This window comes from Aulostomus chinensis, chromosome 9 (assembly GCF_037954235.1).
Source record: "Aulostomus chinensis isolate RoL2024-O1b breed Wild chromosome 9, RoL_Achi_v1.0, whole genome shotgun sequence".
In the NCBI taxonomy this organism is placed as follows: Eukaryota; Metazoa; Chordata; class Actinopteri; order Syngnathiformes; family Aulostomidae; genus Aulostomus; species Aulostomus chinensis.
Genome location: NC_141328.1, coordinates 26725828 through 26753443, shown reverse-complemented (window position 1 = coordinate 26753443; position 27616 = coordinate 26725828). Strand labels below are relative to the sequence as shown.

Below are 27616 nucleotides of genomic sequence, written 5' to 3'. Positions count from 1 at the left end.
CTGCTCATACTCATTAATGAAAAAGAAATAACAGCCCCAGTGATTGGTTACTCATTTACTGCATCTCTAAACCCAAAGTCAATGCATCAAGTATTCTCTCCGCTGACATCGCTAACAGTATATAAATGTCATACGCGTGATTTTATTTTGCCAATGCGATTTCACACAACTTTGGGGAAACCAGCCTACCAAGATTGGGAGAAAAGCGTTGCGCATCAGAATTAAAATAAATAAATTTAAAAAGCAAATACATACAGTGAGTCAAAACTTCAAATTCTAAGTCAACCTGTTTGTTTTTCAAAAATAAAATTTAAAAAAAAAGGGAAGGAAAAAAAAAAAGCAAACTCACCCTAAAAAGCACAAAATCTGTGGATACCTGCTTTCAAAAGCCTCCCTGTGTAAATTCAATACTAGAACAATTACATTCTCCCACACATTTCTAGTGAAGGGTTATTAAAATATAGCATAGGCAACTATACTTCTACAGTTTCTTCAAAATCCAGTTTTGCTGGGCCAAAGGATTCCCCAAGACTACATTATTTAGCAGACCTCGTCAATTAAAGTCAAATCTTTATCCTAGCGCGCTATAATCGTGGGCAGCTGGCACATAGCACATGAAAGTGTTCCCGATTTCCTTCATACCCATGACCTGGCTGCCAAATACGAATGTGTAGCTACCGTCCTTAGCTAACAGCACTCTTCAGTCTACTTTGACACGAGGCCATTGTTAAGACCAATTCACAGATACAAGCTTGACCTGGATATCCTGTGATGATGTAGAAAAGCCAAACCACCTCATCGAAACCATCGGGCGCCTTGAACAGTCAAATCTCGCCATTAACCTCCTCCTCGGCCCGCTCTCCAAACAAACATGTAAACAGAGAACCTGACTGATTATCAAACATGACAATGTTCTGGATACATTAGTGGGTATACTCAAAACATTTCAGAAAAGAGATCAAACTCAACATGAAAAACTCCGGACCAGGCTAGCAGGTTCACCGAGGCCCACGTGCCAGTGAGCGAACCCCCCCACCCCACCCCCCACCCCCGGACGTGGATGTCAGCGCCTAACAAAACCACACGACTGGTGAACGACAGCTTCTGATATCTGACTGATACAATTTAAGCCAATGATGAACCAGGATCAAAATACCACCATAGAACACATTTTCATTAATATACATTAGAAGACCGCACCGTCCGCCCAGGACGATGATCCCGAATCTCCGATGTAGAAATCAAAACTCATCCGTTTCAGTACAGCAGTGCAGCAGCACAATGTAGCACTTCAATCAAATCGCCTAACAATCAATGCATACAGACATCAGTCAACCCTTCAGTCATACTTGCAAACCTAAGCACACAAGGAAAAAAGATAGATGTCTCGCTGTGTGTTAGTGATATCTTTGTATATGTACATGACATATATGCATGTTCTTTTCTTCTTAGTGCATATTGTTCTTGCAGACCAACATCTATTATTTTATTTTTTTTAAAAAAGGTAGAGGGCCATTTACACGGCCCAGCATCCCACCACTCCCCAGCAGGGCATAAATGAGGCGGCCTCCATTGATCACACTTAAATTCTTTTAAGCGCAACGCCGGAGGCCCACACCAGATTTTTGTTTCCTTTACAAATCACTCGTTAAAAGTTCATCAGGTCATTTTGCCCATTAGTCCTGGATGTCCTGGTGTCAGTGTCATTTTGAAAGCTTTTCTGAGGACACGTTCCAGGGGGGAAGGTGGCTACCATAATGTTGTTGCTTTTAGGTTATTCATTTTTATATAATTATATAATCCATGTAGATATTCATACATCTTTTTTCTATTCATATCAAGTTTTTACTTTGGCGATACTGGGGGGATATTCTGCTCTTTTCCAGTGTGCCTGTAACCTCCCTGGGGGGAGCTGCGCCTGGCAAGAGGCTGCCTCCTCTGGTCCCGGAACTTGAGGCCCCCGGGGCCTCTGGGGCCGTTGCTGCGGTAGTAGGCTTGAGAGTCACGTTCGCGTGGCGGTCGGCTCTCCTTGAATTCCCGTCCCCCCTCCCTGTCGTGGCCCCTCTCTTGCTTGTCTCCAACGCTGACACCCGGCTCCTCGGCCTTGTTCACCCGCAGCTCACGCAGCGGCTGGCCAGACGCTGTGCCAGAGGAAGCTGGGACCGGGGCCGCAGGCGGGGGATCCTTGGGTGGCCGCTGACACACCTCGGCATAGCTGAGCTTACGGGGTTCCTGAGCCACGATAAGAAACAGCAATGATTAAAAAAAAATAATAATAATTCACATCAAACCCCAGACAAGCCCATGACCTACTTCTCTTTCTGCACTGCCTCCAGCAACAAAGACAACGCTCACCTGTGCAGGTGTGGGAGTTGTGGTTGGGGCAGGTGTCAGCGTGCTTGGGGTCACTGGCGCTGAGGCAGCAGGGGGCTGAGGCCTGGAGCACGGTACGGGCTGCGTGGAGGAGGAGGGGCTCACCAGAGACTGAGCAGGAGTGCGTGGGGTGGCTTTTGGAGCTGTGACCTCCCCCCGCTCAGCCCTCTTCTCCTGCCGGGTGACACTGCAAGAAAGATGAGAATCAGAATTTTACCTTCAACACCGTAACTCCAACCAATGCCCCAAATACACTCATTTACAATCATTATCACATGGAGGTTTTACCCAGGGGCCAGTGGTGCAAGTGGTTGCGTAGCAGATTTAGCTGCAGGCGGGGTGGGACCTGAGGCCGCCACAGCGTCTTCTGTGACTGCAGCGGGACCGGAACCTGGACTCACAGTGGCTTCTTTAGTGGCTTGTTCAATCTGTAAAAAGGCAACCAAGCATAAACGTTACACCTCTGCAGACTCTCACTGCTCAAACTGCAGACACAAAGTTCAGGAGTTAAAGTACAAAATGACTAAAACAATCTGAATGGGGGAATCTGATGTTAACTGGAAAAAAAATGAAATAAAATTAATTTCCAAATTTAAATCCCTGACAATCTATTTACACATTCAGTCAAAACGCACTCTTACCTTGTTACTGTACAAACCGCGTACAACATCTGACATTCGGTTCTCGAGTACTGGCTCCCCTTGTGTGCTGACCACACAGCCAGGAAGAGGGGGGAAATTGGTAGCAGCCAAGTCAAACTTTGGAGGTGAAACCTTGACCTCTGCCAGCGGTACAGGCCTCTGAGGAAGGACATCGAGCCAAACGGGACAGTCGTGAGAGGATTCTTTACATACAACCCAAGTTTCTAAACTACATGAAGCTGCCACTCACCATAATCCGTTCATCCTCTCGCCTCCTCCGTGTTCCTCTGTAAGTTGTGCTCCGTCTGGATTACAAATAAACAATCGGAGAGTCAAAATCTGTTAAGTGTCACTCAGTCGCAGCAAACCAACAGCAGGCATCACACCAGGGCCTCTCAGGAGCCTGGAGCCCCGTCAAGGGCCACAAACGGTCAGTTTACCTGGACACAGCAGCTGGGTTGTTTCTCTCCGTGCTCCAGTTTTTAGCTACACAACCCAACCACCTCCTCTCTCCCTCCCTTTAGATATAATTAGGGCCAAAATATTCTGGATCGTCAATGATATTAAGGTATTTTATTTTGAAAACTGACTGGATGATCCGTGCCAGCAAGCTGGAAAACACACTGACCGGCATGGATCTCAGGGGAAAGAGTCCAGATACCGAAATAATCACTGACTTGAGGCTCCGTGTTCTTCTGCCTCCTGTTTGTCCCCGCCGTTAAAAATTGGGCAAAATCTGTTTACAAATTTAAAAACAGGTTTACCGTCCACGTCCAGCCATGCTGCCGTCATCACTGGGGTCCAAGGAAGAAGAAGAGGAGGAGAGATGCGAGAACGCAGCACTCAAGTCGGAGGCCGTCTGGACTGGGTTAGTGGCGGCGGCGGGAGCAGGGGGCTGCGGGCTGCGAAGTCCACTCAGACTCTCCAGGGGGACAGGAGTTATTGAGGCTGGGGTCACCTCGCTTGTCCTCACGTGGGGCTTCACATGGTTTCTGCTCAAGAAGAACAGGTCAAGAAAACCACGGTGCACATCAGTTTGGAAAATACTTGACAACCAGTGTTCATTCTTACAGGAACCTGCCAATCTTTTTGATGTTTACACTTATTTGCTGTCCTCCCTGGAGCCAGAAAAGACAACTGATGCCCATCTCTCCTCTGTGCTGCATTAGCAAGCTAAGACCCACACAGACTGATAGTCAGCTTAGCACAATGAATAGCAGCGAGTAGGAAATGTTAGCATACCTCAGTCCGAAGCAAACAAACACTTGCCTGCATTGATCTACCTGGGTCGACCGTCCAAGCCGTAATGACTTGCAAAAATTGGATATACTGGAATTCTAGAATCAGACACACAGCCGGAACTACTTTCCTGACAAAACCGTCGATTCGACTCAGCACCTCAACGGCCTCCCAGTAACTTTGACCAACAGAACATCTTTCTGATGATGACATGAGCAACTGCAAATGCCAACGGCCAATTTCATAACACGACGATTTCTGGAAAAATCAAGATGCTGAAATAAACGGTTAAGTTTCCATCTCCTACAAGTCAATGTGCTAAGCTAACTCGCAGGTCTTAGCTCCCTAATACCCGCACAAAGGAAAGGGCAGTATCCATTTTGTCTGGCTCAGGGGAGGAAGGCACATAAGACCCTCCTCAAAATGTAGGCACTTTCCTTTAAAGGTCTCCAACTCATCCCCACAAGCAAAAAGCTTCAACAATTCAGGTGGGTTTTTTGTTTTGTTTTTTGCAAGACAGCCCAGGTTCTAGACAATTTGCTTATAACCTTGCATTACTGGGTCATGGTAACAGTTGGACACACACACACACACACACACACACACACACACACACACACACACAGCTGACAACTTTTAAAAAGGAAAAAAATAAAGCAAGCATTCAATACAAAAAGACTGCTGCTTATATGAACAGGTGGAATGGGAAATGTCTGGGACATTGTGATGGTGCCCTAAAACCAAATGATCTCTGGCCAGTTTGAAGACAAAAAGGAAATAAAACTGGTTGGTTTTCAAACGGTTCATGATGCCTGGCTGTTAGACAGCCTGAGTCAAAGGTACCAAAAATCACACGCAGGAAGCAGTTCTTCCCAGTACATCTTATTCTGTCCAACCTTCTAAACTTGTACGCTGGTACAACCTCGTGCTTGGACATCAATCATATTACCTGGGTGGTTACGAGTAGGAGGGGTTAGCAAAGGGTCCTGCCAGTTGAATTGAGTAAAATAATGTTTTCCAACTTGCAAGTCACTTTGCAAAAAGTAGTGCAAGAATATGGGATTTGATGGGCTTTAGCATGTAAAAGCCCCAGGACTCTGGTTTGGACATGAAGGCTATAAAACAGAAAGCTGCTGAGTAACAGACTGAGGGCTGCTGGAGGAATCAGAGCACGACGCGTCCTCAAGGTAAGTGTGTAAACATGCACTACATCTGTGCTGATGACTGGCTGAAGCAGCGGCGACACCGCTGTCGCCATACTGTATATTTGACAATCTGCAGCCAATCAAACTCTGGAGAGCAGACAATGACCATACGAGACATAAACAGGCTTGAAATATCATAACACCACAAATTAGGCGGGTGACGTCAAACTCAAGTTTCTAACAGCAAAGACCCAGCAGCATGATTCACACGGGCGCGTCCTCCAACGAGTCTCTGACCCTCAGATCTCATAATCTGAACGCTCATTGGGATGGGTGTGAAGTGCCTGACTTGGGAAAGGAAAGATGGAGAGAGAGAGAGAGAGACAGAGGGAGAGAGACAGAGACAGAGACAGAGGGAGAGAGACAGAGACAGAGACACAGAGAGAGAGCCAAAGCCAGTTACTCCACACCCCAGCTTCCCTCTATGTGCATCATGATCTCATCATGGGGTCTGGCTGAGACGAGTCCAGTGAGATTTCTTTCAAGCTGCTGCTTCAGCACATAAAAACACGGATTTGTCATCAACTAAACAGTAGAATACAACTACGAGAAGAGAAACAGGGTGACCTCACCTACACTCAAGACTGTCAGCATGTGGTAATGACATCACCCATAAAGCAGCAGCAAAACAAAACAACAACAAAAGAAAAAAAACAAACACAAAAACAACTACAGACAGACAAAATGGATGGATGGAGTTGGGATGGAGACGAGGGGAACTGTTACATGTAGTAATGTAACTGCAAAGCAGATATTTTGGAGCCAAAGAGGTGGTAACCAGAAGAGCCAACAGCTGAGAATCAGACAGCAGCTGCTGCCATTTATGAGGCAGGCACACGTTTACCAAATGATAAATCCAGGATGTCAGTTACCTGCTGCAACATTTATCACACTGATGAAAAGGCCATCAAAATCTGACTGGCAGAAAGCATGAGCCCAGGTGGATTTAGTCATTTGTAGTCATTGCAGTATGGTAAGAGATGAGGGTAGCATGAAGCTTATTGTACAACATAACAGTGGTACCTGAAGGCATTTATTACATTCTTTCTTGAATAGAGGGGGACACTGTGGGGACAGTGAGAAGACAGGGAGTGAAGAGCAATCCCCTGGTTGGGTTACATTATCTTCAGACAAAATGTAATTGAAGTTGAGCTGATGTTCACTTTAACATGCAAGCAGACAATTAAGACACAGTTAGTTTGTGCAAACAGCAGGCTTAGATTTAAGTCAAGATGAAGAAAGTTACAGCACGCAGGAAAAGAAAATCCTTACCGGTTTCTGTTGAATGGGCGAGTAATATTAAGAGAACCGGAGCTGGTTTTGTAATGTCCAGCAGAGCCGAATCCATTCACAAAGCTACTGTTGGGAAAAGGTGCCTGCGCCAGGGAACAAAAAAAATGGTTTTACAAATCCCATTCTATGCAAGTTGTGCTTTGATTGATTCTCTACAAGAATGTGAGTCTACACTCTCTGGATTATTCCAGTGTGTGTGTGTTTCCTGGATATAGAAGTTCAGGAGGAGCGTGAGCAATGGCATCGTTGACATTATGGAGGGTTAGCGAGGAAATGGTCTCATCTGTTTGTATTTTTGTCTGGTCAAGTATGATTCCAAACTCAGTTACGAACAAAAAAAACCCCTACGATGCAGTAACCTCATCTTCAGCCTCGTCGGAGCCGCTCTGACGGCCTCATTCTGAAAAATTCGGACCTGAAGTCGAGCGATCCGTGCGTTTGAGTTTCTAAGCTACAAATCATTGCGTCTCGTGTAGCTTGTGCTCCGTGTACTTATACTACTTACTTGCCTCCGTCCTGTTTTTATTCAAGTTAACAGTTTTTCATCATCCTGCTCTCCCTACACATTTTCCACGACTTTCCCCGTCTTCTCTGGTTGCGCGTCGCTAAGCTAGCAGGACCGATAAGGTACCAGCTTATTGATCGCCGAGTCGACTCATAAAAAGCTGTGAACAAGAAAGACTTCTGCAGAGATGAAAATCACTTTCATTTGATAAACTATAACCACTACTATTGCATAATGCCTGTTAAAATTGATTCATTGTGGATAAAATGTTTATTAAATGTAACTGGGATAGCATTGATTGATGCTTCAGATATTGCCATTTCCTTGCTGCCATGTGGATGACCATTCATACTAAAAATAGATTTCCCTCCATGAGGACTCCGTTCCCCCTCCAGTAATTCCTGCAATTACTCATGACCACTCCAAACAGAATCATTTCTGGAAATGAATGACTAAAACTTTTATGAACTCGCCGTTCAACAAAATGCCAAGTGTTTGTCTGGTAATTCAAGTTTCCGGAGGGGACTAATTTGAATTCACTCAGTTCATGTCTCTTGAGACGACTAAGAGGAAGTGTGTACGCTGGTTCTCTTGGTGAAGCGACTGGTGGTCGACTGTTAGACTCGTGTTCTAAACATTGAGTTTTGAGAAACATTCAGACACAATCAGCAGCAAATGGAATTACAGAGTATTTTCAAACAACTGTAGGAGAAATTCCTCTATGCTGTGTTTAGCGGAGTAAAGTGTGTCTCACCAAAGGAGTTTCAAAGTACGGTGTAGGCGAGGGCGTCCAGGTGGGAGGTACGATGCCGTAGACTGGGTACTGCTGCTGGGGGTAGACGTGCTGCATGTAGAGTGGAGAACTGTACTGGGACTGGCTCTGGGACTGTTGGGCGTACAGGCTGCTGTCCATGCTACGGTAGCCATTCTTTGCAAAGAATGTGTTGATGGCCTTTATCCTGGCCTGTCGGCGTGAAGGATAAGAAACAAAGCCAAGAGCGAAATGAGTAAAAACCACGTTGCTGACAGGCCCTACCAGGGTGACAGGAGGCTTTTATTTTACTCACCATGATGGGTTTTCCCTGAAATGTTTTCACCTCCTCTCTCAAGTACTTGTATGCCTGGGAGGGAGACAACAGACGGTCCTGAGGCAGCTCAGAAAGCAAGACTTCAGAGGAAAATCTCAGACGGTGAGATCTTACCTGTTGAGCATCCGTGTCTGATTGGAATGTGATGTACCAGTTGTTGTTGTGTGCAAACTCAACACTTATCACCTTTGGACAGTTGTCATTTTTGAACAGCGACTCCACTTCCTGGAGGGGAAAAAAAAAAAAAAAAAAAAAGGTAAAAAGGTAGGAGTTCGAGCTCGACACATCACCCTCATGTTACCGTTTTTAACGGTTAACTCGTGTTGGGTTGATTGGTGTGTGCCAATACAGATGGAATATTAGTTAAACTACGCGAGTCACATTTTCATTGACACTTAAATTAAGAGGCAGTACAGTAAAATTTCGAAACATCAGCATCAGAATCCATCAGCAACCCGTGCCAGTGGCACAGCACTAAATCCAGCCTGTGTTGCAATCTTAAATAACTTTGCAAATTAAGATTTTTTTTGTTTGAATGGGACTGACAGAATCACTGGCGTATCTGAGGTGCTGTGTTGGAAGGTGTACGTGTTGTGCTGAGGAAATGGGAGGGTGACTGCACGTATTCTGGCTTATCCAACAGCATTCCTGCTCCAAGTGCCCTTCCTTTATCAAATTATTGACCAAATCAAGCACCGACTTTGGAGTCTGCCACTCTCACATACGATTCCCCTGCGTCACATCTAGGAAAGTGTGTTTTGGATTTGAATCCAAAGAAAAGACGAGCCTCTCTGCTTCTACTTTAGCATTTCCCGCAGATGGAAAACCAGCCAACGACAGTCACTGCACACGTTACGATCCACTATGGAGAGTCCCCAAAAGCAAGTGAGGAGATTCAGTTTACTGGTCACCAGTTTGGTTCAAGCCTGCCGTCAAGGTATCTTTACCTCCACAGGTGTGGTTTCAGGAACCTCCCGCAGGATGATAATGCACCGTTTATGATTTGGACGCACTTTCTCTCCCTTCTCATCCACTTGTACCATGGGAGACGCTGGGGGAACACAAGTATATTGAAAATATTACAATCGAGAGGCAACACAGGTTTCAGAAGGCAGGTTCCTACATACACTGCCCACCTAAACTTACATCTCAACACATCCAAGATGAGGTCCATGTCAGTGGTGAGGACCTTGATGCCTTCCATGCTGGCGATGGTCCAAATAGGGACAAACTGGTCACTGTCCATCTGGGACATCAGGTACAAATCCTTGGAGAGGTTTTCTCTGCATTGTAAAAACAGCACGCGGTATAGTTTAGTCTCTTGATGCGTGGAAACACCGAGTTCAACAGTAAAGAGGTCTGGGAGAGTTTGACTCTTACCTCGAAAAATAGAACTCCAGCTCTTTCCTAAGAGACTCGCGTAGGTTCTCGGAGGAGATCGGCTGTTCTTCGGGTTTTGAATCAACTGCAAGCCAAAAGCGATGTCAGTGGTGGGAGGACCAACGGCTTTATTTTATACCAACTTCTCAAATATCACAAACACATTTCAGAAAGTTCACCAACATTTGTTACTGATCACTATATTCTGCTTGACCTTGGCTTCGTAGCTGCTCCGTCACAGCACAGCGGAGTTATTACACAAAGAGTTTCACCCCTCCATAATGACTATTGTTCTTTCCTTTTTACACCTAATCTGATGCAAGGTGTGTGTATATGTGTGTGTGTATGAATATGAGTATGGCCTATTTGTGGCAGAGATTAAATGCCTTGCTATTGTGCAATAAACAAACCTATTTTCCCCGCTGGAAGAAAAGCTCCTTCTTTCTACGGTGTCGTCTGGGGTTGACATCGTTTTCCTTCTGTTATTTAACGTTTAAATGAAGCAACCCCAGCAATGCCATCACAGCTTTAACAGCTCAGGTCACACAGACTTCAAACTTTGGACAGACTCTTCATCACTGCAGGTAATTAAGGATGCAGTTTGAGTCTAACACGTGCAAGGGAATTAATCACTAAACTGTCACTTCAAGCAACGTGGTATTATGTTACATGTGACCACTGGTTTGAACAGGTCCGAAAACAAGGCAGCGTGTGTTTGTTAGAGTTAAACATGAGCTTTGCCTTTAAAAAGTGATAGATGAAACACAAACAAGGGAACGGGCCAAGTGTGGCCCTGCAGTCTGGGTGTTCTGCGTCACCTTGCTTCAAGACCAAGTGTTGAACGGTGTTATTCAGAGCAAAGCCGGCAGATTTTCATTCCAACCACTGATTAGGACTCAAAGTCACCCGCTGAGGTGATCAGTTAGAATGAGAACCTGCAGACTCGTGTTTGTCTTCAGTTGCCACAGACGAGCACCATGTTGAGACATTTCTTCGTTGTATTTAATTTGTGGACGCCATCTACTAAAATATATATACATTTCGTTCGTTTGGGGAGGTCAGGTGAGTCTCGGGAGGGCCGTTTCCACCACAATAGCACTGACCACTCCCACGTAGGTTTATAAGCTGGAGTTTCCACACTCTTCTCTAGAACTGAAGAAGCCTCTCGGACGAGAGGTGAAACGTCTTCAAGATAAACTTACGTCCAGTTGACCAGATTTTACTTCGCTTCGATGTATACATTTCAATTTGCCGCCAAGATTTGTTTGCCCCCCAAAATTGGTCAGGATGCTCTATAAAAATACATACGTGTTCCGAAAACACTGAGTTACAGCAACACTTGGGTGTTTGGAGTGGAGTCCATGTGATGCGACTGACCTGAGGTCCCTGTGGTGGAGTCAGCAGGGGAAAAGCCCAACTCTGGAGGGTCCATTCCATTTACTGCTATCTCAGCTGTTGCTGTGGAGCTGCCGTTATCCAGGGTTGTGAATCCCACAGTGTACTGCTTTATCCCAACGCAGGCTGGCTCAGAATAGCCTGTGAACAAGGTAAAGAGTTCGGTTCAGTCGAGTGTTGGCGGCTACCAGACGTGCTCATTTTAAACCCAAGTGTTTGATTCTTCTTCTTTTTTTTTTTCATTAATCGTATAGGCTCGTCGAGAGGAAAGAGAATAGGAAGTGAGAGTGTGAGGCAGCATTTAGTTGAAAGAGGAATATGTACTCAGCTACTTTATTGTGATCCTAAAATGATCCGGTAACACAGCTCCGCCATAAATTCCACTGTTTCACTGGCATCGCCGGAGGAATTCATCTGGCTTGTTTTTGTTTTCAGAGTTGCCGAGGTTGAAGGTTGCAGCAACGTTTGACAGGGTGACACGGAAGGTGTTGCATGTTTTTTGACCACTGCATTTACATTCATGACAAGGATAGAAGGGTCGAAACAAACATCCGAATATTGAAGACCACACCAAACACGACAACTTCAATAAACATGAAAATTTATACACACACACACACACACGTATCAACAGATTCAATATAAAAAAAAAACCTAAATATAAATTTGTAAAAGAATTTAAAATTAAATTTAAACATTTACTAACTTCCTGACAGACTGGGATAACGGAGGTGCAGCTCACCCTCACTGATGTCTGAGGGGGGCCAATGGGGGCTGTTGACAGCCTCGCTGGAGGCCACAGGCATCTCCTGCCACACCTTGGCATTTGGGTTCAAACTGGTGCCCTTCGAGGTGACCTTCAAAACGGAGAAACAGCAGGTTCAATACATAAAAATATCAAAAACAAAATTAGATCCGCATTTCAATTCTGGATCAACACTGGAGAACAAACACAGGAAGCAGCAGAACTGACTACTGACATGTGAAACCGGTATTTTGATCAGAACGCTGCGATTAAATATTTATTGTAACACATCTGAATGAAACAGCGACAAGTACTTCACTTCACGGCGTGACTTCTAAGTTGCTGCTGGCTTCGGTCCGAATGAATACAGATTTGCAACACATTTGGTGAATATTATGTGTGTTAAAAAAGAAACAAAAACAACACAAGTCCAACCAAGTGTTGAACCACTTGGCTTGTGACTGGCGGGTCTCAGTTTGGCTAGTTTGTACACTTTAAACAGATTTTCAATGAACAACAGTGAGTAGAAGTTCACCTGATCCATCTTCAAGGGAACTAATGAACTTCCTGGTTATTGAGTGTGACACATTAAGATACACATGAAATGTTCTGCATTTGTGAACCCACATAACAAAGCACAACCCTACATTCAAAGAAGATACGGCGTTACTTTGACCCCTCCTCTGGTTTAACGAGAAATGGTCACGATGCTCCAACACCTGTTGATTTGACTAATTATCTCCTCCATCTATGGGAGGGGAACTAAATGAAATCACCTGGTGAATCTTTGGAGGGAAGGCAGACCTGCATACACAGTAGACGATTGAAAACTAGACCACTGTGCAACCACACAGGGGCCTGTGATCCCCAGTGGTCTGGGAGGCTATTACCCTGTTCACCTTGAGCAGAAGAATGATGTGTAAATGTCAAGTTAGGACAATATCTGTGGTAATAAATCTATGAACAAAAACAATGGGTTACTGTCGCCACGGTTACTTAAACGCTGCCTTGACAGGGTGAGGTGATCTGACTCCATGTCGGGTGGGTCGTGAACTGTGTGAGAACCCCTGACCCCTGCAAAGCTTCGCGGGCCAGAAATAGAACATGTACAGTACAGAAAGAGGAACAACCTCAGATATGGAGGTGAACTTGGTGGGACCCGACTCAATCCAGATGTTTCTCCTAAGTGGAGTGGATGGCGGTGGGGTTTTTTTTTTTTCTCTATCTGAATCACAAGCCAGCAGTCATACCTGCCAGCTGCTTCCTTTGACATTGCCACCTGCAAACAGACCCACTCCCTCCCTGACAAAAGCACTTCGCCTGTCAAGAGCAGCTGCTGGTCACTCTAACGCACTTCCACCCGTCAACCAGACGCTCCAAACCGCTTTGGAAGCGTCAATATTTATGTCCCGCAAGTTGACATATGGTTACAATGCACGCTTCTGTGTTACAGGCCGAAGCAAGCCAAGTAATGTCAGCTGACAGCGCTGCGCAGAACAGGCCGGGTATTTGCAACGCATGTCACTGCGGCTAGCTAGGGTTAGCTAGCTGGGGTTAGCTAGCCGCACGGCGAGCTAACGGGAGAGTTAACGGTGGCGTGAATGAACATTCATCTTCGTCCGACAATCAAAAGTGTCGATCACGTCCACTTTCGCGGCAGACGCGACCTAAGGGCAACCACAAACAGCCTCATCGCGCCTACGTGGATTAATCATAACTTATTGGCCAATGATTACTCAGCAAACCGCTTAATGAGCTTGCTTGTGGGTAGCTAAGGTTAAGCTAGTGTTAGCAAGCAAGCTAGAGGAGCTGCAGGGACGATCTGGCTAATGAAAAGGTGGTGGTGGTGGTGGTGGTGGCGGACGGGGACGTCAGTCACCTGCCGAACTTACTGTTGAGTGACAAGCTGCAAGTTAGCGGTCTTGCAAAGTCGTGTGAGCTTTGCTGGGGGTCGCTTTCACTGTCGCGATCGATCACAATCACCCCCGAAAATAACCGACTCGTCTCGCAATCTGAGGCGAGATCAAACTTTGCGCATTTAAACGTGCGTCTCGATCGCGTTGAGTTTAGCAGTTGGTTAGAAATAGTCGCTCCTCATGCAGAGGGGGGCGTACTGTGCTAATATATCCCCCCAAAAGAGCAGTGGTGGCTTAGCCAGCTACCTTGCTAGCTAAAGAAGGCCTCACTTACCATGCCGCCTGACCCTCCCTCGCTCCCCAGCGGAGCCTCGTCCTTCCCACCGGTCTTCGGTCCGGGATCAGCCTCCTCCTGCAGCAGCGGCGGCTCTCCGCTCTGGTCTGAACTCATCAGCCGCTCCTGACTCACTTCCACCCCGTCGCGTTCTCCCGGCCCCGCCTGCCACCACCTCCTCTTTCCGAAACACCGGGTGAGTTCAGCAGTCGGTCGGGTTGTCTCCTGTTCGGCTGGAATGGCCACCAACACTCTGAAACTAGCTTACTAGCTAGCTAGCCGGCTAGCAAGTATGCTAGCGACCTAGCGTGCTATGAATCAACGAAGCGGGCTAACGCCAGCTAGCTCAATGAATCAAACTTGTTCACTGCAATGCTAGTAAAATACGCAATCCCAAACCATGACTCTTCGTTGACCACAGTCTTCGCTGGCGTTCTATCAAATGTTAAACCACAAACCGGCTTCGTGAGGCGCATTCCTAACCGGGCGACGGGAGCGGACACTGGGGACACGCACCTTTCCACAGCGCAGGCACACAGTCCGCCGAAGTCCCGGCTACCACCGCGAGTTCTCAGTGACCTCTGCAGCAACCATTTCCTTTTCCGGAATCAAACTGTCGTTTTATTCTAACTTTTTTTTGACGTTATTATAGTTTCCATAACCATTTCTTTGTCTTTTTCTTTTTTTAACAGTTGTACTCCCATCAAACAATTTTTGCTCTAAAATTTGCATCTTTAAAGTTGCAAATGAGGCAATGATGCAACATTTCCATCCCAGCACAGAGATACATCACTCCATCAGTGTGAGGTGGGTATGTTGATGTGATGGTCACGTGGACAGAGCGTTATTTAACCACGCTCCTGTAGTTATAATGATCATGATGCAATAAAAAAAAAGACCAGTAGGGAGGTTCAAGTTCAAATAGAAGGCCTGCCTCAAAAATAATTGACAGTAATGAGTTATAATTATCAAAAGAGTTCATATAAAGTGCCAATTAAGGAACAGAAGGCTTTGATTCTGGCTTTAGAGGCAAAGGAAGTGGTTTTATATCAGTCCAAGCTGCAGACATGAAGTAGTCGTCCTGCATTGCCACCACAGACTTGTTTAAATGTCACCAAACAACCCTCAGATGACAATGAGTGACCTACAAAAGGGATGTCAGCTGTGCTGCAGCCAGTAAACATCTGAAACAGAAGCAGATCACGAGGAAAAAGACCTTCATCATGGTGAGGACCTCAGGTGGTTTGCAAAAGAACATGGAGTTTGTATCCTACACTTGCTCAATATATGGTTAGCCAGGTAACTGGAGAAGCAGACAGGCCCCAGTGAGTGACACCCACTCATATGGAGGCGCTATCGTAAGACTGATTTTTTTGTGGCGGGACACATAAATAATGCAAGCTACTAAATTGTCCTGGAAATGAAAAAAAAACGGGCTGCACGGTGGTGCAGTGGTCAGCACTGTGGCCTCACAGCAAGAAGGTTCGGGGTTCGAGTCCCGGCTCAGGCACGGGATCTTTCTGTGTGGAGTTTGCATGTTCTCCCCGTGTCTGCGTGGGTTCTCTCTGGGTACTCTGGCTTCCTCCCACAGTCCAAAGACATGCAATTGGGGACTAGGCTGATTGAATACTCTAAATTGACCATAGGTATGAATGTGAGTGTGAATGGTTGTTCGTCTCTGTATGTTGGCCCTGCGATGGACTGGCGACCTGTCCAGGGTGAACCCCGCCTCTCGCCCGTTGACGCTGGGATAGGCTCCAGCCCCCCGCGACCCTTAATGTGTAGGAATAAGCGGAAGATGACGATGGATGGATGAAAAAAAAACATCCCTTCTACTCCGAAATGATTTCCGGAATCTGATTTTTTTTTTTTTTTTGTGGCTCTTTTGCCAATAAATTCTCCAACTGGCAGAAACATTGATCAAATACTCTTTTTACTCGTTCATAAGTAGACCCAGCCACCTCTTGGGTGGCGTCAAAGGAAAAACAAACAAAAGTGATGTAATCACCTCCCTGAGATGCCATCAGGAACAGCTGATAATCCACTTTGACAAACCCCGAAACGTCAGAGATCAAAGACTGTGTGATGTCATGCCAGCTCGTGATGTCACTGCTCTAGGAACAATGAGGTGACGACAGTGGTTCAGACTCAGCACATTGAACACACAAAAACAAGTTCACCTTTTTTTTTTTTTTAAATAGATCCTTTAATGTGCCTGTTGAGCTCTTGTTCGTTGTGCCAAGTTGCCACACTGACAGTTTCTGGAAGTCAGAAGAACTGCAAAAACACGGAGGTTTTGCAGACGCCCCCAGCATGGATGGAAAAGGTAAGACTTGGACACGTGATTTGACAAAGAATATGATGTACAGGAACAGGAAACTATCCGTCTATGTGCTCCTTGGGAACAGTTTAATTCCCGAAAGGACTCCTCTTCTTGATCACGTGCTCCATGTCTGTATGTTCAGATGTGTCCAGTTTGATGTCATACTTGGCCAGGATCTTCATGATGGGCCTGATCTTCAGCCACCACTGGGACTTTGGGATGCGGTGCCTGCAGTCACGAGAGGAGGAGGAAGAGGAGGAGGAGGAGGAGGAGAAGGAGGAGGAGTTGGTCTAAACAATCGCCACTAAATTATGTAGTGCAGTGTGTCACATGGAAAACGGGTATCTTACTCAAAATCTGTGTCTCCCTTCAGGTCAGCAAGAGCCTGGAAGGTGAGCGCCCGCTTCCTCATGCCGAGCACACAGGCAGAGTCGGGCGTGTTGGCAAAGATGCGACCTGGAGAAGCCAAACACTTCAGTTAACGTGGCGCCAAGACTCACTATCAACCTTTCATCAGCAGTGAGCAAAGTGCTTTGGTCCATTTATTTATACTCCCACTACAAGACTAGATATCATCAATCTCAGTGTAGCTGAAGGTTGGTTTGTTTTTGGTAGAAAGCCGTGTAATATTTCGGAAATTAAACCATGCATGACAGATGGACCAAGAAAACAAAAACAGACAAGGACGGAATCACAACACCCGTAGAGGAGGAAAAGATTTGATATCTGTGATTTACATGGAAAGGTACCGCATTCAATTCATGACTAATTTCACATTTTTACTTACCGTTTTCAGCTAAGCGTCATAAAGTACTGAAAGCCCAAAAGAATCAAGAGTAACTGTGTATCCTACTTTTACGACACGTAATGTTAATGTTTACGCCTTCAGAGCTCATTTGTGAGAGCAGATCTTGAAATGATTCTCTTTCCTTGACATCGCAAGAGCGCTAACTTGACTCAAACATTTCTGGTTTAACTCGTCTTTGTGACCAAAATTTCCCCGTTTAGACACAATAATCGGCTGGAATGTAGCCAAATTACAAATTGTTGCTATTAAAGAGATGATGGATGAAAGGAGAGAAACCAGGATTTAGGTTTAAAGCCTCCCTGAGTTTTTGACACAACTGGTTTGATTTGTCCCCTGTCTCTCATTCGCTCTCTCAACGTAAACTAAGCAGTTAGCAACACCACCCTGCCTCCTCCGACTGCAGCTGCACCCTTCACCGACTGCAATAAGCAGATTGTTGGCCTTGTTATGAACAAAACAACATTGAATTGAACCTGTTTACAGAAACAATCTGCTAATATTCCGATTGACGTTCGGCAGAGCATAGCCAGAAATGTAATATGCAGCGACCAAGTAGCTTGTAGGTAACTTAATAAGTAACTAGTTAATAGAATTGTCAGATAAAGGCAGCAATAATTCCATGAGAGCGCAGGGGAGGATGGAAAGATAAAGTAGGAGTGCTGTTTAATGTGTCAGTGCCTCAAAATTACACAAATAAGGGAATTGAACATGTGTGTGTGTGTGTGTGTGTGTGTTACATTATGTTTAAAATGTACAGCAGAAACATTTACTGTGTATTGGTAGTCAACATACCATGTCTATAGCACTCTTTAAGTTTCTCCGTCAGCCACAGAACAGCCTTAGCGCCCATCTTTGTACCAAAGTTCCTGTCGAAGGGTGTTGGAGTGCCGCCCTGCAGGACAGAAGTGTTCATCACCCATCACATCGTAATCAAGGAAAGAGGAGCGACTATACCTCTACACCACAGTGACGGACCTGCTGCATGTGTCCGAGGACGTTCTTACGGCAGTCAAAAATGCCTTTGCCCTCCTCTGAATACAAGTTGAAGATGAAGTCCGTGGTGTAGTTGCTGTTGCAGTTCTCGTTCCTGATCGAGAGAGAACAGAGACGACCGCTGAGCTGTGAGCGAAAAAGGTTACAGACATGTCACCGTTCTTCCCCCTAAGGAGTGTCTCTTCCTCTCAGGTGCTCGCGAAGGAGAAGAGTCTTGAGCTCAACTCATTCATCTTTCCCTCTTGCGTTACTTCTTCCTGACCCCAGGATGCCGGAGGCGCCAGCCACGTGTATTTAGCTTGAAGATGATTGCTCACCACATGCGGCTAAACGGTCCCCCTCCCCAGAAAAAAAGTCAGTTGACAAACTCTCAAGCGCACCCTGCCGGTTTAATTCATGTCTTTACACAACCACAGTCTCAGTAATGCACAAACATTTAGGATTTTAGCTGAAAATAAACTTAACAGTCGCACTGAACATTTTTGTGATACCTGTTTGTGAGTACATGAGCAAAAAAATGAATATCAGAATATTAGCAATTAGCAGGAGTTTGGTGTCGGTAGCGAATGTATTTAAAAAAAAAAAAAAACACGTCCACGTAACAAAGAAGGTCCTCTACTTTGTTTTTGTAGATATTTTAAGTTAATGGAATAAAACAACAAAACTCCTCAGTTCAAAGTGTAGCCATTATGATGCTTGTTTAATTAAGGAGAGTGAAAAGTGAATCTCAGCGTGTGTTAACGCTGAAATAATTGTTCACACGCTCGTGTTTGCATTTCCACCTCGGTACACGGAGTATATCTCACCTACCGGAGGATGAGACCTCTCTTTACCGTTGTCTTCATCTTCTCCACAAGATGTACCACGTTCACCTGGAGACAAACCCAGCTGGTTACTCGGAACACGCCGCCTCTCAGAGCTTGGTAAAACATGTCCCATTATTTCATCATCATCTCACCCCCAGGTCCTTGATGCTGAACTTCTCCTCAAAGATGTAGGCAGCGTCGGCCCCAGCAGCCAGACCGGCCATCGTGGCCAAGTAGCCGCAGTAGCCACCCATCGTCTCGACGATGAAGACGCGGCGCTTCGTCCCTGCAGCGGACTGCTTGATTCTATCACATGTCTGGAGGAATAAATGCATACCAGGGATGTGTTAAGCTTAATGTTTTGTGAGTGTGAGTGTGAGTGTGTGTGCGTGTTTGCGGCAGTTGTTGAGGAACTGACAGATGTGATGGTGTTGAGAGCTGTGTCGGCACCGATGCTGAAGTCAGAGCCAGGGACGTTGTTGGAGACGGTGGCGGGGATAACCACCATGGGGATACACATCTCCTCGTATTTCTCTCGGGCCTGGACCAGCTCCAGGCCTCCCACGTACGCCTGCAGCGGGGCAGAAGATCAAGACAGGTCCTTGCACATTAATGGTGAGATCTGAGTTATCTCTGCTCGTGAAGGGGAAGAACGGCAGGGTCATCATACCTCGAATCCACCGATTATCACCAAAGCGTGGATGTTGAACTTTGCAATGTTCAGGCTAATTTCCTCGATGATTTTAGCCGGCAGAGTTCTTTGGAAAGAAGACAAAAAAAAAACTGGCATTTTCGTACAATCGTGACAAAAGCCTGTTGCTGTTCATGATGAAGCTGCGTGACTCTACCTCTTGGTGCCTAACATTGAGCCTCCTTTTCCAGTCCAGCCGCTCACTGAAGTCCAGTTGATGGGCTCGATCTGCAGTGAGAGAAAATAACTTGAAATGACCAAAAAATAACACAGAACTTCACCCCAGAATGTGGATTTTGCCTTTCAAATACTCAAAAAAAGGGTGTTTTGAGCTGACAAATACATTTTTTTCCATTCTGCATCGCTGTGACTCCAGAACGCAGAAAGAGCCAACCATGTATGTTTAGCTTAGAGCAAAAATGCTAACAAATGTCAGATTATAAACTCTTAAGCACAAAATTCCCTAATAATTCCTGTCTTTATTCAACTGTATTTCTCAGTCATACAGAAACACGTTAATCAGAGCTAAAAACAACAACAACAAAAAAGAACTGTGACTTCAGGCTCATTCAGAGTAGAGCTGAGGGTGACCAGCTGGAGCTTCAGTTGAGCCAGCGCGTCTGCACTCGTTCACCAATGTGACAAACCAGATGTGTTACAGTCTGAGGATTAATGAACATCCATCTTGATAAGGAGGACTTGGATCAGACCAGGCGATGTGCTTGAGAGGTTGTAAACAGACGCTTTGGGGCAGTGTTGCTATTGCAAGTCGTCCGTCGCTATTAGCTTCGAGCTACATCGACGTGGCTGACTCCTTCTGCAGTCTGGAGTCACTGAACTGACGCGGGTGGGGGAAAAAAATATCTGCATGAGTTGTACCTGTTTGAGTTGAGTGCTTGAAATGCAAAAAAACTTTTTGGGTGAAGTTTTTTTTTTTTTTTGTACTACTAAATGATAACAGCATGCAAGTAACCTACAATTGCAATGCATCCAAGGATTTATGTTATTAGTTGTTAAGTTTGACTTCTCCAGGGGAATTTAGCGGACCGGTCAGGGCCAAGAAAAAGGTGACCTCTGTTTTGTTTTGTAACTTTACTCCCTCAGTTCAGGACGAATCAACCTGTAATTCACCAAATGAAGACATAAGACCAGTTACCTGCCCGTGAGCCAGCCCGTCAAATCCGTCATAGACAGCTAACATGTTGTGACCCTGGATGATACCCATCCTGACCGCTGAACGCACGGCCGCGTTCATGCCAGCGCAGGGAGCGCCGATGTTCATGATGGCCACGTTGATGTTGCTCTGGTGTCACAGACGGGAAGGAGAGACTTGAGGATGTTAACATGAAGTCATTTCACGCTTCTTTTTCATTAAAAAAAATAATCTTTACGTCAGAGGAGTGTTTTTTTTCCCCACACCTTAACGTCAGGGGGGTTGATGTGAGCCAGCAGCTTGTACGTGTTCCAGTTGTTTTCGAAACTCCTGCTCATCACAAATTAGTGTTCAGAGTTCATGTCAACATTTTTGTATGATAATGAGGTTCTCTAAAATGTCGAGAAGACATTTTCTTAAAACTTTAAAAATGTCACGGAATTGTCACTGCAGTTACACTCTGGTTATTTTTTTGGAGGATCGTCTTCTTACTTTCCTCTGAGCTTAATGGCGTCTTCAAATCTGCCCTCTGACATGGCGGCAGTCACATCTTTGGTCTGTAAAGCAAAGAGAGCAGCAGAGAGCGTGATGGACATGAACTCATATCCTGCGCAACTGTTCAACTGTTCCCGCCAGCAAGCTAAGGGACGCAAATCTGGCGGATTCTCGTCGACTCACCACTTGTACGCACTCCATGAGCGGCAGTCTGACCGCCTGGTTCCCTGACAGACTGACCACACAGGCAGGAGTTTCTGGTGTGGCCTCCAGCAGGGCCATCACCGCCTCCACACCCATCCTGCTGCCCTGGACAACACACACACACACACACACACACACACACACAGTCAGCTCAAGAAATGTATTTGTGAAAAAAATAATCTATTTTGTGTTTTTTTACTCACGAGGATCCTGTCAAAGGCCGAAGGCGTGCCTCCTCTTTGCACATGTCCAAGGACGGTGGTGCGAGTATCAAAGCCAAGCCTGTCAGTCACCAGCTGTAGTCGGATAATAAATGTGTCAGTTTATGTTGCCACTGCAGCCTGGAACTGCGTGGGGGAAGTGGGTGGGTGGGGGGTCTTTTTGCCTTTTTAATCTGGTCAGATGTAATCGGTTTGCCACCTCTGGAAATGGCCCCCTCAGCCACGATGATCACATTCAAACGAGATCCTCGGGACCTTTGCTGAAACGAACAACGGAGAGGAGTCACACCGAGTGTCCCGGACGACACATGAAGTGTTGAGATTGCACTCGTACCTCAGCAAGCCTCCTGCACAAGTGGTCCTCCCAGCCGTCGTCTGGTGGCATCTCTGGAATGAACACCCAGTCGGCACCACAGGCCTGAGCGGTCACCAGGGCCAGGTAACTGCAGTACATCCGTGCAGTAGCAGTATCAGTCAGTATTAGTACTCAGCCACAGCTATTCCTGCCAGTGAACATATTATTTGGTCTTTTTTTTTCTGCCTCAGCGCCAGTGGCAGCCATCGACCGGAGGAACGCAACATCTCTGATGCACCTCGAGGGAATTTCTTCACATTTGGCTCAAAAGTCCACTGGGATTCAAGGATGAACTAAAATGATTTTGGTGGTCAAAGGTCAAGGTCACTGTCACCTTGCATAAACCCACATCTCTGCCTCTCTACCTTGCGGAAATTTCGCCCAAAATAGAATAAACATCTGCTGGGGGAAAAAATGAGGGAAACTTTGAGAACATTTCTCAAATGTGCCACAAACATCCGCTGGGATTCAGAGCCTGGAGTGAATAAATGTTGGAGGTCAGAGGTCACAGGCACAGGACGCAGAGGCATATGACCCTGATGTTTCTAGTTAATTGTCAGTAATGTCCAGCCTGCATCCTTCATTTAATGACGTATGTATCCAAACAGCTTGCGATGAATAAAAACATGAAAGCGGTGTGTTAATGTGTTAATGTGCGCAGTCATTTTCATACTGAAGAGAGGACGTGAGGGATGACGCGCGGCGCTGGAACACAGTCGGCATCTTAATCTCCTTCACAACCAGGACGCCCGAACTGTGAGAAACTCTCTGACGCGAGTTTTCTTTTCATTTGATGCTTGCGAAGCACCTAAAAGACTAATAAGACCATAAAATCTCATGTGGGAATGAATAAATGTGCATGTGTGTGAGCTGTTAATGGCACTTTTTGAACAAGACTCCATGTGATTGTGTAACAAAAAACATCAGCGGTGAGTGAACGTCATTGGGTTGCACAGTCGCATCATCACACACTGACCCACAGTGTCGGCCCATGACTTCCAGGATGAAGGTCCTCTGGTGGCTGTGGAGGAGCACATTTTCCGGTGAATAAACTCTGAATGGGTGAGTGTCAGACAGCTGAAATATCCGTCCAACCGTGTACATTCATGCATCCGTAAATCCATGAACAAGCAACTTTTCAGTCAGAAATCTGATACGTCTTTGGTGTTTTTCTGTCTGTAAAGGCCACACACACACACACACACACACACTTGTTATTCTTAACGCTGCTAAAGTACGACCCACTTTTAACCCTTCAGGACGAGTAGGGAGAATCTTAATTATCTCTGTATGCCTGCAGGGAGGGCATGATGTCTGACCTCTGTGCGGTTGTGGTGATGGCGTCCACCACCTCAATGATGCGGTGCAGAGCAGAGTCGGTGCCGATGGTCATGTCGGTGCCGCAGAAGTCGTTATCGATGGAGCCCACCATGCCCACGATGTTCAGGTGGGAAGATTTTTTTGCTTCATCCTCTGTAATTTTACCTGAAAATACGATAAGCAGAATCAGATGTTCAGCTGTGATGACAACAAACGTCCGTGATGAGTTTATTCGCCTCTGTGGCGGCGACTCCGGATTGACCATCCATCCCGTCACTGTTGACGTGATATCTCAGGAACACCTTGTGGGCATTTCTTCATATTCAGCAAAAATGTGATCTGGGATGAGTGGAAAACATTTTAGGTCAAAGGTCAAGGCCAGTGCAGTCCACAGTGTGGTATTTCTATTTTAGATTTGTATTCATGGAAATAAGTCCTCCTTTCAAAATTGTCTTTTCCTTTCTAATTTTCTGGAATGGCGTTGCACGAATTCTCTAAATCATGAACATGAAGCTCAACGCTCCTGCGGGTTTTCTAGCCTCGTTTGTTTTATTATTACTTTTGATCACTATCATTTTTAACCTTTATTTTTTCAGGCGTTACTCCTCTCTTTTACTGGAGTATCCTGATCACGTTCACACACGGAGCTGCCCAGTACAACCATTGTCTGATCCGCTGCCACTGAGCAGCTCTACTGGAGCAATCGGGGTTTAGGGCCTTGCTCAAGGGCACCTCAGTGGTGGGGTCTGACCTTCCCACACCTACACTTTTCCGGCCAAAGATGGGTTTTGAGACATTCCACAATCTGGCTTTTTTTTGTTTACTGAATTGTTTTTAAAAAGAAATTCCCAGAAGAAAAAAAAAAATCTGTGTCTGTACATTAATATTCTTGACACATCTCAACGTAACGTGTGTGTGTGTGTGTGTGTGTATTTTATACTTGTGAATACACACATTTCAGGATATATCCTCCACCCTTTTAGTGATGGAGGTGAAACTGTCTGACACATTTTCACCGGGGCCATGACTGTGGGGTTACCAGTTTGGACCAGGTCAGCCAGCAGGCCACTCCACTCCGTCCTGAACTGGTTGGCACCGGTCAGACTGCCATCGCCTCCGATCACACACAGGTTGGTGATGCCCAGCTTCACCAGGTTACGAGCCGCTTTCGTACGACCTTCCCTGGTTCTGAAGTCTTTGCATCGCGCGCTGCCGATGACAGTCCCGCCCTAGCAGGTGAAGATGAGATGTTCCACACCCGTTATTGCTGGAGGGGGAGGAGCTGATTAAAGCACTGATGGCTGACAGAGAAGAGTATTGGTGTCAGTGGTGGAAGGTGATGCAGTAAAATAACAATGGCTCGTTACGTCCGGTTAGGTTGAGGTGGACCTGTGAGAAAGGAATTCCTGTCAGTTTGATGTGGCGTCTTCACTGCCAGACCTTGTTTCTCTACCAGAGACGAGAGGAGGAAATGTGATCCGGGAGCTTTGCGTGTTCATTGCATCGACATCAATCTTCAGTCACGGGGCGACGGCAGCCGTTTGACACCGTCGCTGACGAGTCAGGTGGATGCAAGTGACACTTTGAAATCCTATTTGAGGGTCAAGCCTGAGACACATCTGTAGATCTCACATGGTGTCTGTCCACACTGTCTAATATCAATCTGGATTCAATCTGCCTAAAAGCCTGATTCAGGATGCCGGTCTGAGCTCGTCGGAACAATTCACCGCCAAACGCGAGAAAAACTCAACTTCTGCTTGTAGTTCAGCACCAAGGAACAGGACAGCGTGTGTGTGTGTGTGTGTGTGTGTGATGTTAAGAAAACATGTCGCGGTGTCATATGCAGGCAGGCGGACCCAAAGACACACTAGATACTGAATGGCGTAATGGTACAAATAAAATACACACATACAAATAAAAAAAACACACTGGAAGAATTAAAATAGACAATAAGACTGACACTCCAAGAGAAGCTGACAGGACGACCAGGACTAAAACAAAACTGAGCTCATGAGAAGTGAACCTTGGGTGGTAAATCCGCTGGTTGGCTCAGAGACGGCGGGGACGGGCCAACGATGACGAGTTTGATGCAGACGAAGACAACGAGACATGAAACAAGAGGAGGCCAAAGGGACTTTTACAACCTGTAAATGAACCGAGACGGTTCTCACAGACACAACTCCGAAAATGTCCACACTTTCTGAAGGAAACGTGTCTGTTTTTGTTCTTAACATTCTTAAAATTCAGTCCTACTAAACAAGAGCGCAGGCGTCTCACAAACGCCACAAACTACTTGGAAAAATAGTTGGGCAGCAGTAGAGCGACGCAAACAGCAAAATGCTCGAACAACTCTGTCTCATCTGGCATCAGCGGGACAGAAATACGTTTATGTACTTGCAGCATGCCACTCACCAGCTGAAGCATCATGGAAACACTTTCCCAGGTGGCGGGGCGAATGTTGTCCCCTCCATCCACCAGGCCTTGATAGCCCTGCAGGGACGGAGTAGTGAATAAGATGTGTCACGTATTAATGAGTTGGGACTTTGCAGTACTCTTGTATGTAGTATCAGAGCCATGTTGGCTTGTGTATTTACCGTAGCAGCACTGTGTGCAGCATTACCTCATGAACAAAGAAGACTTTGGCTCCGGTGTAGAGACCAACTCTGACTGTGGCCCTCACAGCGGCGTTCATACCTGAGACACACATTGTTGACTCACTTTGTGTCATTTAAGCCTTTATTGACCGTTTAACCTTCAAGGGGCTTGGCAGCAGATGAGACAGAAATAGACAGCGTTAAAGGACAAGAGCTGCGTTTACGTGACTTTACGTCTTGTGTACCGTCTCACCCCAGGATGTTCCGTGCACTAAAGGCCACCATGTGAGGTGGTGTTGTGACAGGCTGGCATGTCGCAGCTCTTGTTTCAGCAGACAGCAGCTGTGGGTGGGGGGCGTTTCTCTATGCCATTCCAGAAAAAGGTCGCCACCACTAAAATTAGCCCCAAAGACATGAAATAAGGGGACGCAAGAGGCCTGCAATAAAGCCTTTGCACAAAGGGTTGGGGTTAGATTTGGAAGCAGCGAAGATAAAGGCTGACCATCAGAGGACTGTGAGGCAACGTTCAGCTGCTGACGGACGCTTCGTCCACTGAGGTTTACCGGCTGGTTTTAAGTTAAATGTGTAAAGTTTAAGTTCTGTCAAGCCACCGATTTCAACTCTTAATCTTCGTGCTCATATTTAATCATCCAAGGGAAACACTGGACGTTCATCAAACAGTGGTGCGGCCTTGTTCTCCCTCTTCTTTCTCTGTCCTGCTCCAATGACAGAGAGCTGACAGATCCACCGGCCTCGCTCAGCCGGCCTTCGACTGGAACATCTTGGCAAAATGCTGCTTGGCCTCTGCTCTTTGGCTCTTGAGCTGAAGAGCATTCACATGATACTTTACTGGCCCGGTAAGATGGGGGCCAGCGGCTCGGCAGCTGTTGGGATCCAGCGTTTGGCTCCTCAGCAGCGTTTGAGGATGCTGCCTGCTACTCTGAGTTAGTTTGATTCAATGTTAAGAATAAAGTCGTCCCCTCCCAGCGGCGACCATCCTGCGCTTACCTTGAGCATCCCCTCCCGACGTCAGCACGGCGATGGAGCATCCCACACCCATCTTAGTGGGGTCCGTGGTTGAGTGGTGGAGATTGTGGGACATGATTCCAAACTGGCAGCTGCTGTGAAGGAGAACAAGAGCAAGGCAGCGCTTCAAGTGGCAAGGCACCAGCTTTATAGTCTTCTCCTGTCCCGAGCCCCCTCCCACCGACACCCTCCACCACCACTCGCTCACCCCGTCTACTAAATATACATCAGGCCTTCGAACCACCTGCAGCAGACAGCCCTTCCACCCGTCTCCTCTGGCTGTAGGCCTTATATAATATACTGGTGTAGACTCTGACAAGAGGAGAGTGCTTCTTCTTCTTCTGTTTTATTACAGCAGAGACCCTGAGGCGGATGACCAGAGGCACAGAAGCCCCCCCTCCCCAGTCCAGGAAGTGAAGAGGACTGAGTCTGATCAATAAAAATACGAGACACCGGAACATTTTTCAAGAGTCATGAATATTTCCATTTGCGATATTTCAAGCAACTCAGCCGTGCCAGATAAGAACGTCCCACTTCATTTTGAAGCGTCCTTGTGTTTCTTTTTATTCCTTG

The 27616-nt window shown here is 46.2% G+C and overlaps 2 protein-coding genes and 1 long non-coding RNA gene across 4 annotated transcripts; 1 reads left to right on the top strand and 2 right to left on the bottom strand.

The window, feature by feature from the left end:
• Positions 1-1046: 1046 nt before the first annotated feature.
• On the bottom strand, positions 1047-14640 carry larp4aa (La ribonucleoprotein 4Aa). 2 transcript variants are annotated; one of them, XM_086214689.1, is made up of 17 exons: positions 14055-14640; positions 11862-11976; positions 11102-11260; positions 9725-9809; positions 9491-9627; positions 9292-9395; positions 8459-8569; positions 8324-8377; positions 8011-8220; positions 6731-6834; positions 6482-6523; positions 3779-4006; positions 3265-3319; positions 3015-3173; positions 2662-2801; positions 2356-2560; positions 1047-2232 (listed from the first exon to the last, which is right to left on the bottom strand). In XM_086214689.1, the coding sequence occupies exons 1-17, from the start codon at positions 14169-14171 to the stop codon at positions 1846-1848; spliced, it is 2412 nt and encodes an 803-aa protein (XP_086070815.1). In that variant the 5' UTR covers positions 14172-14640; the 3' UTR covers positions 1047-1845. The 2 variants fall into 2 exon arrangements, with proteins under 2 accessions (XP_086070815.1, XP_086070816.1); XM_086214690.1 differs by lacking the exon at positions 6482-6523 and having other exon boundaries at positions 14055-14638.
• Positions 14078-16641, top strand: LOC147256571 (uncharacterized). The gene is made up of 4 exons (XR_015117935.1): positions 14078-14250; positions 14747-14861; positions 16256-16380; positions 16520-16641. It is a non-coding gene; the product is annotated as an uncharacterized LOC147256571 (long non-coding RNA).
• On the bottom strand, positions 16265-27149 carry pfkma (phosphofructokinase, muscle a). Its single transcript, XM_086214691.1, has 22 exons — positions 27026-27149; positions 26044-26117; positions 25836-25913; positions 24463-24652; positions 23423-23588; positions 23080-23124; positions 22083-22191; positions 21913-22008; positions 21731-21823; positions 21507-21632; positions 21321-21385; positions 21095-21158; positions 20832-20978; positions 19833-19903; positions 19655-19742; positions 19403-19555; positions 19137-19301; positions 18989-19050; positions 18161-18272; positions 17978-18077; positions 16728-16833; positions 16265-16605 (listed from the first exon to the last, which is right to left on the bottom strand). Exons 1-22 carry the CDS (start codon positions 27117-27119, stop codon positions 16464-16466), a joined length of 2346 nt encoding a protein of 781 aa, XP_086070817.1. The 5' UTR covers positions 27120-27149; the 3' UTR covers positions 16265-16463.
• Between the last annotated feature and the right edge of the window lie 467 nt (positions 27150-27616).

Excerpts from the sequence above, each read along its gene's own strand:
- larp4aa (XM_086214689.1), bottom strand. The coding sequence starts at position 14,171 with ATGAGTTCAGACCAGAGCGGAGAGCCGCCGCTGCTGCAGGAGGAGGCT. Across the intron at positions 6,835-8,010 it reads CGTACTTTGAAACTCCTTTG|GCACCTTTTCCCAACAGTAG; the intron begins GTGAGACACACT and ends TCCCTGGCGCAG. Across the intron at positions 3,174-3,264 it reads GAGAGGATGAACGGATTATG|AGGCCTGTACCGCTGGCAGA; the intron begins GTGAGTGGCAGC and ends GTCCTTCCTCAG.
- pfkma (XM_086214691.1), bottom strand. The coding sequence starts at position 27,119 with ATGTCCCACAATCTCCACCACTCAACCACGGACCCCACTAAGATGGGT. Across the intron at positions 23,125-23,422 it reads ATCACCACAACCGCACAGAG|CCACCAGAGGACCTTCATCC; the intron begins GTCAGACATCAT and ends GCTCCTCCACAG. Across the intron at positions 16,834-17,977 it reads TAAAGAGTGCTATAGACATG|GTCGCATCTTTGCCAACACG; the intron begins GTATGTTGACTA and ends TGGCTTCTCCAG.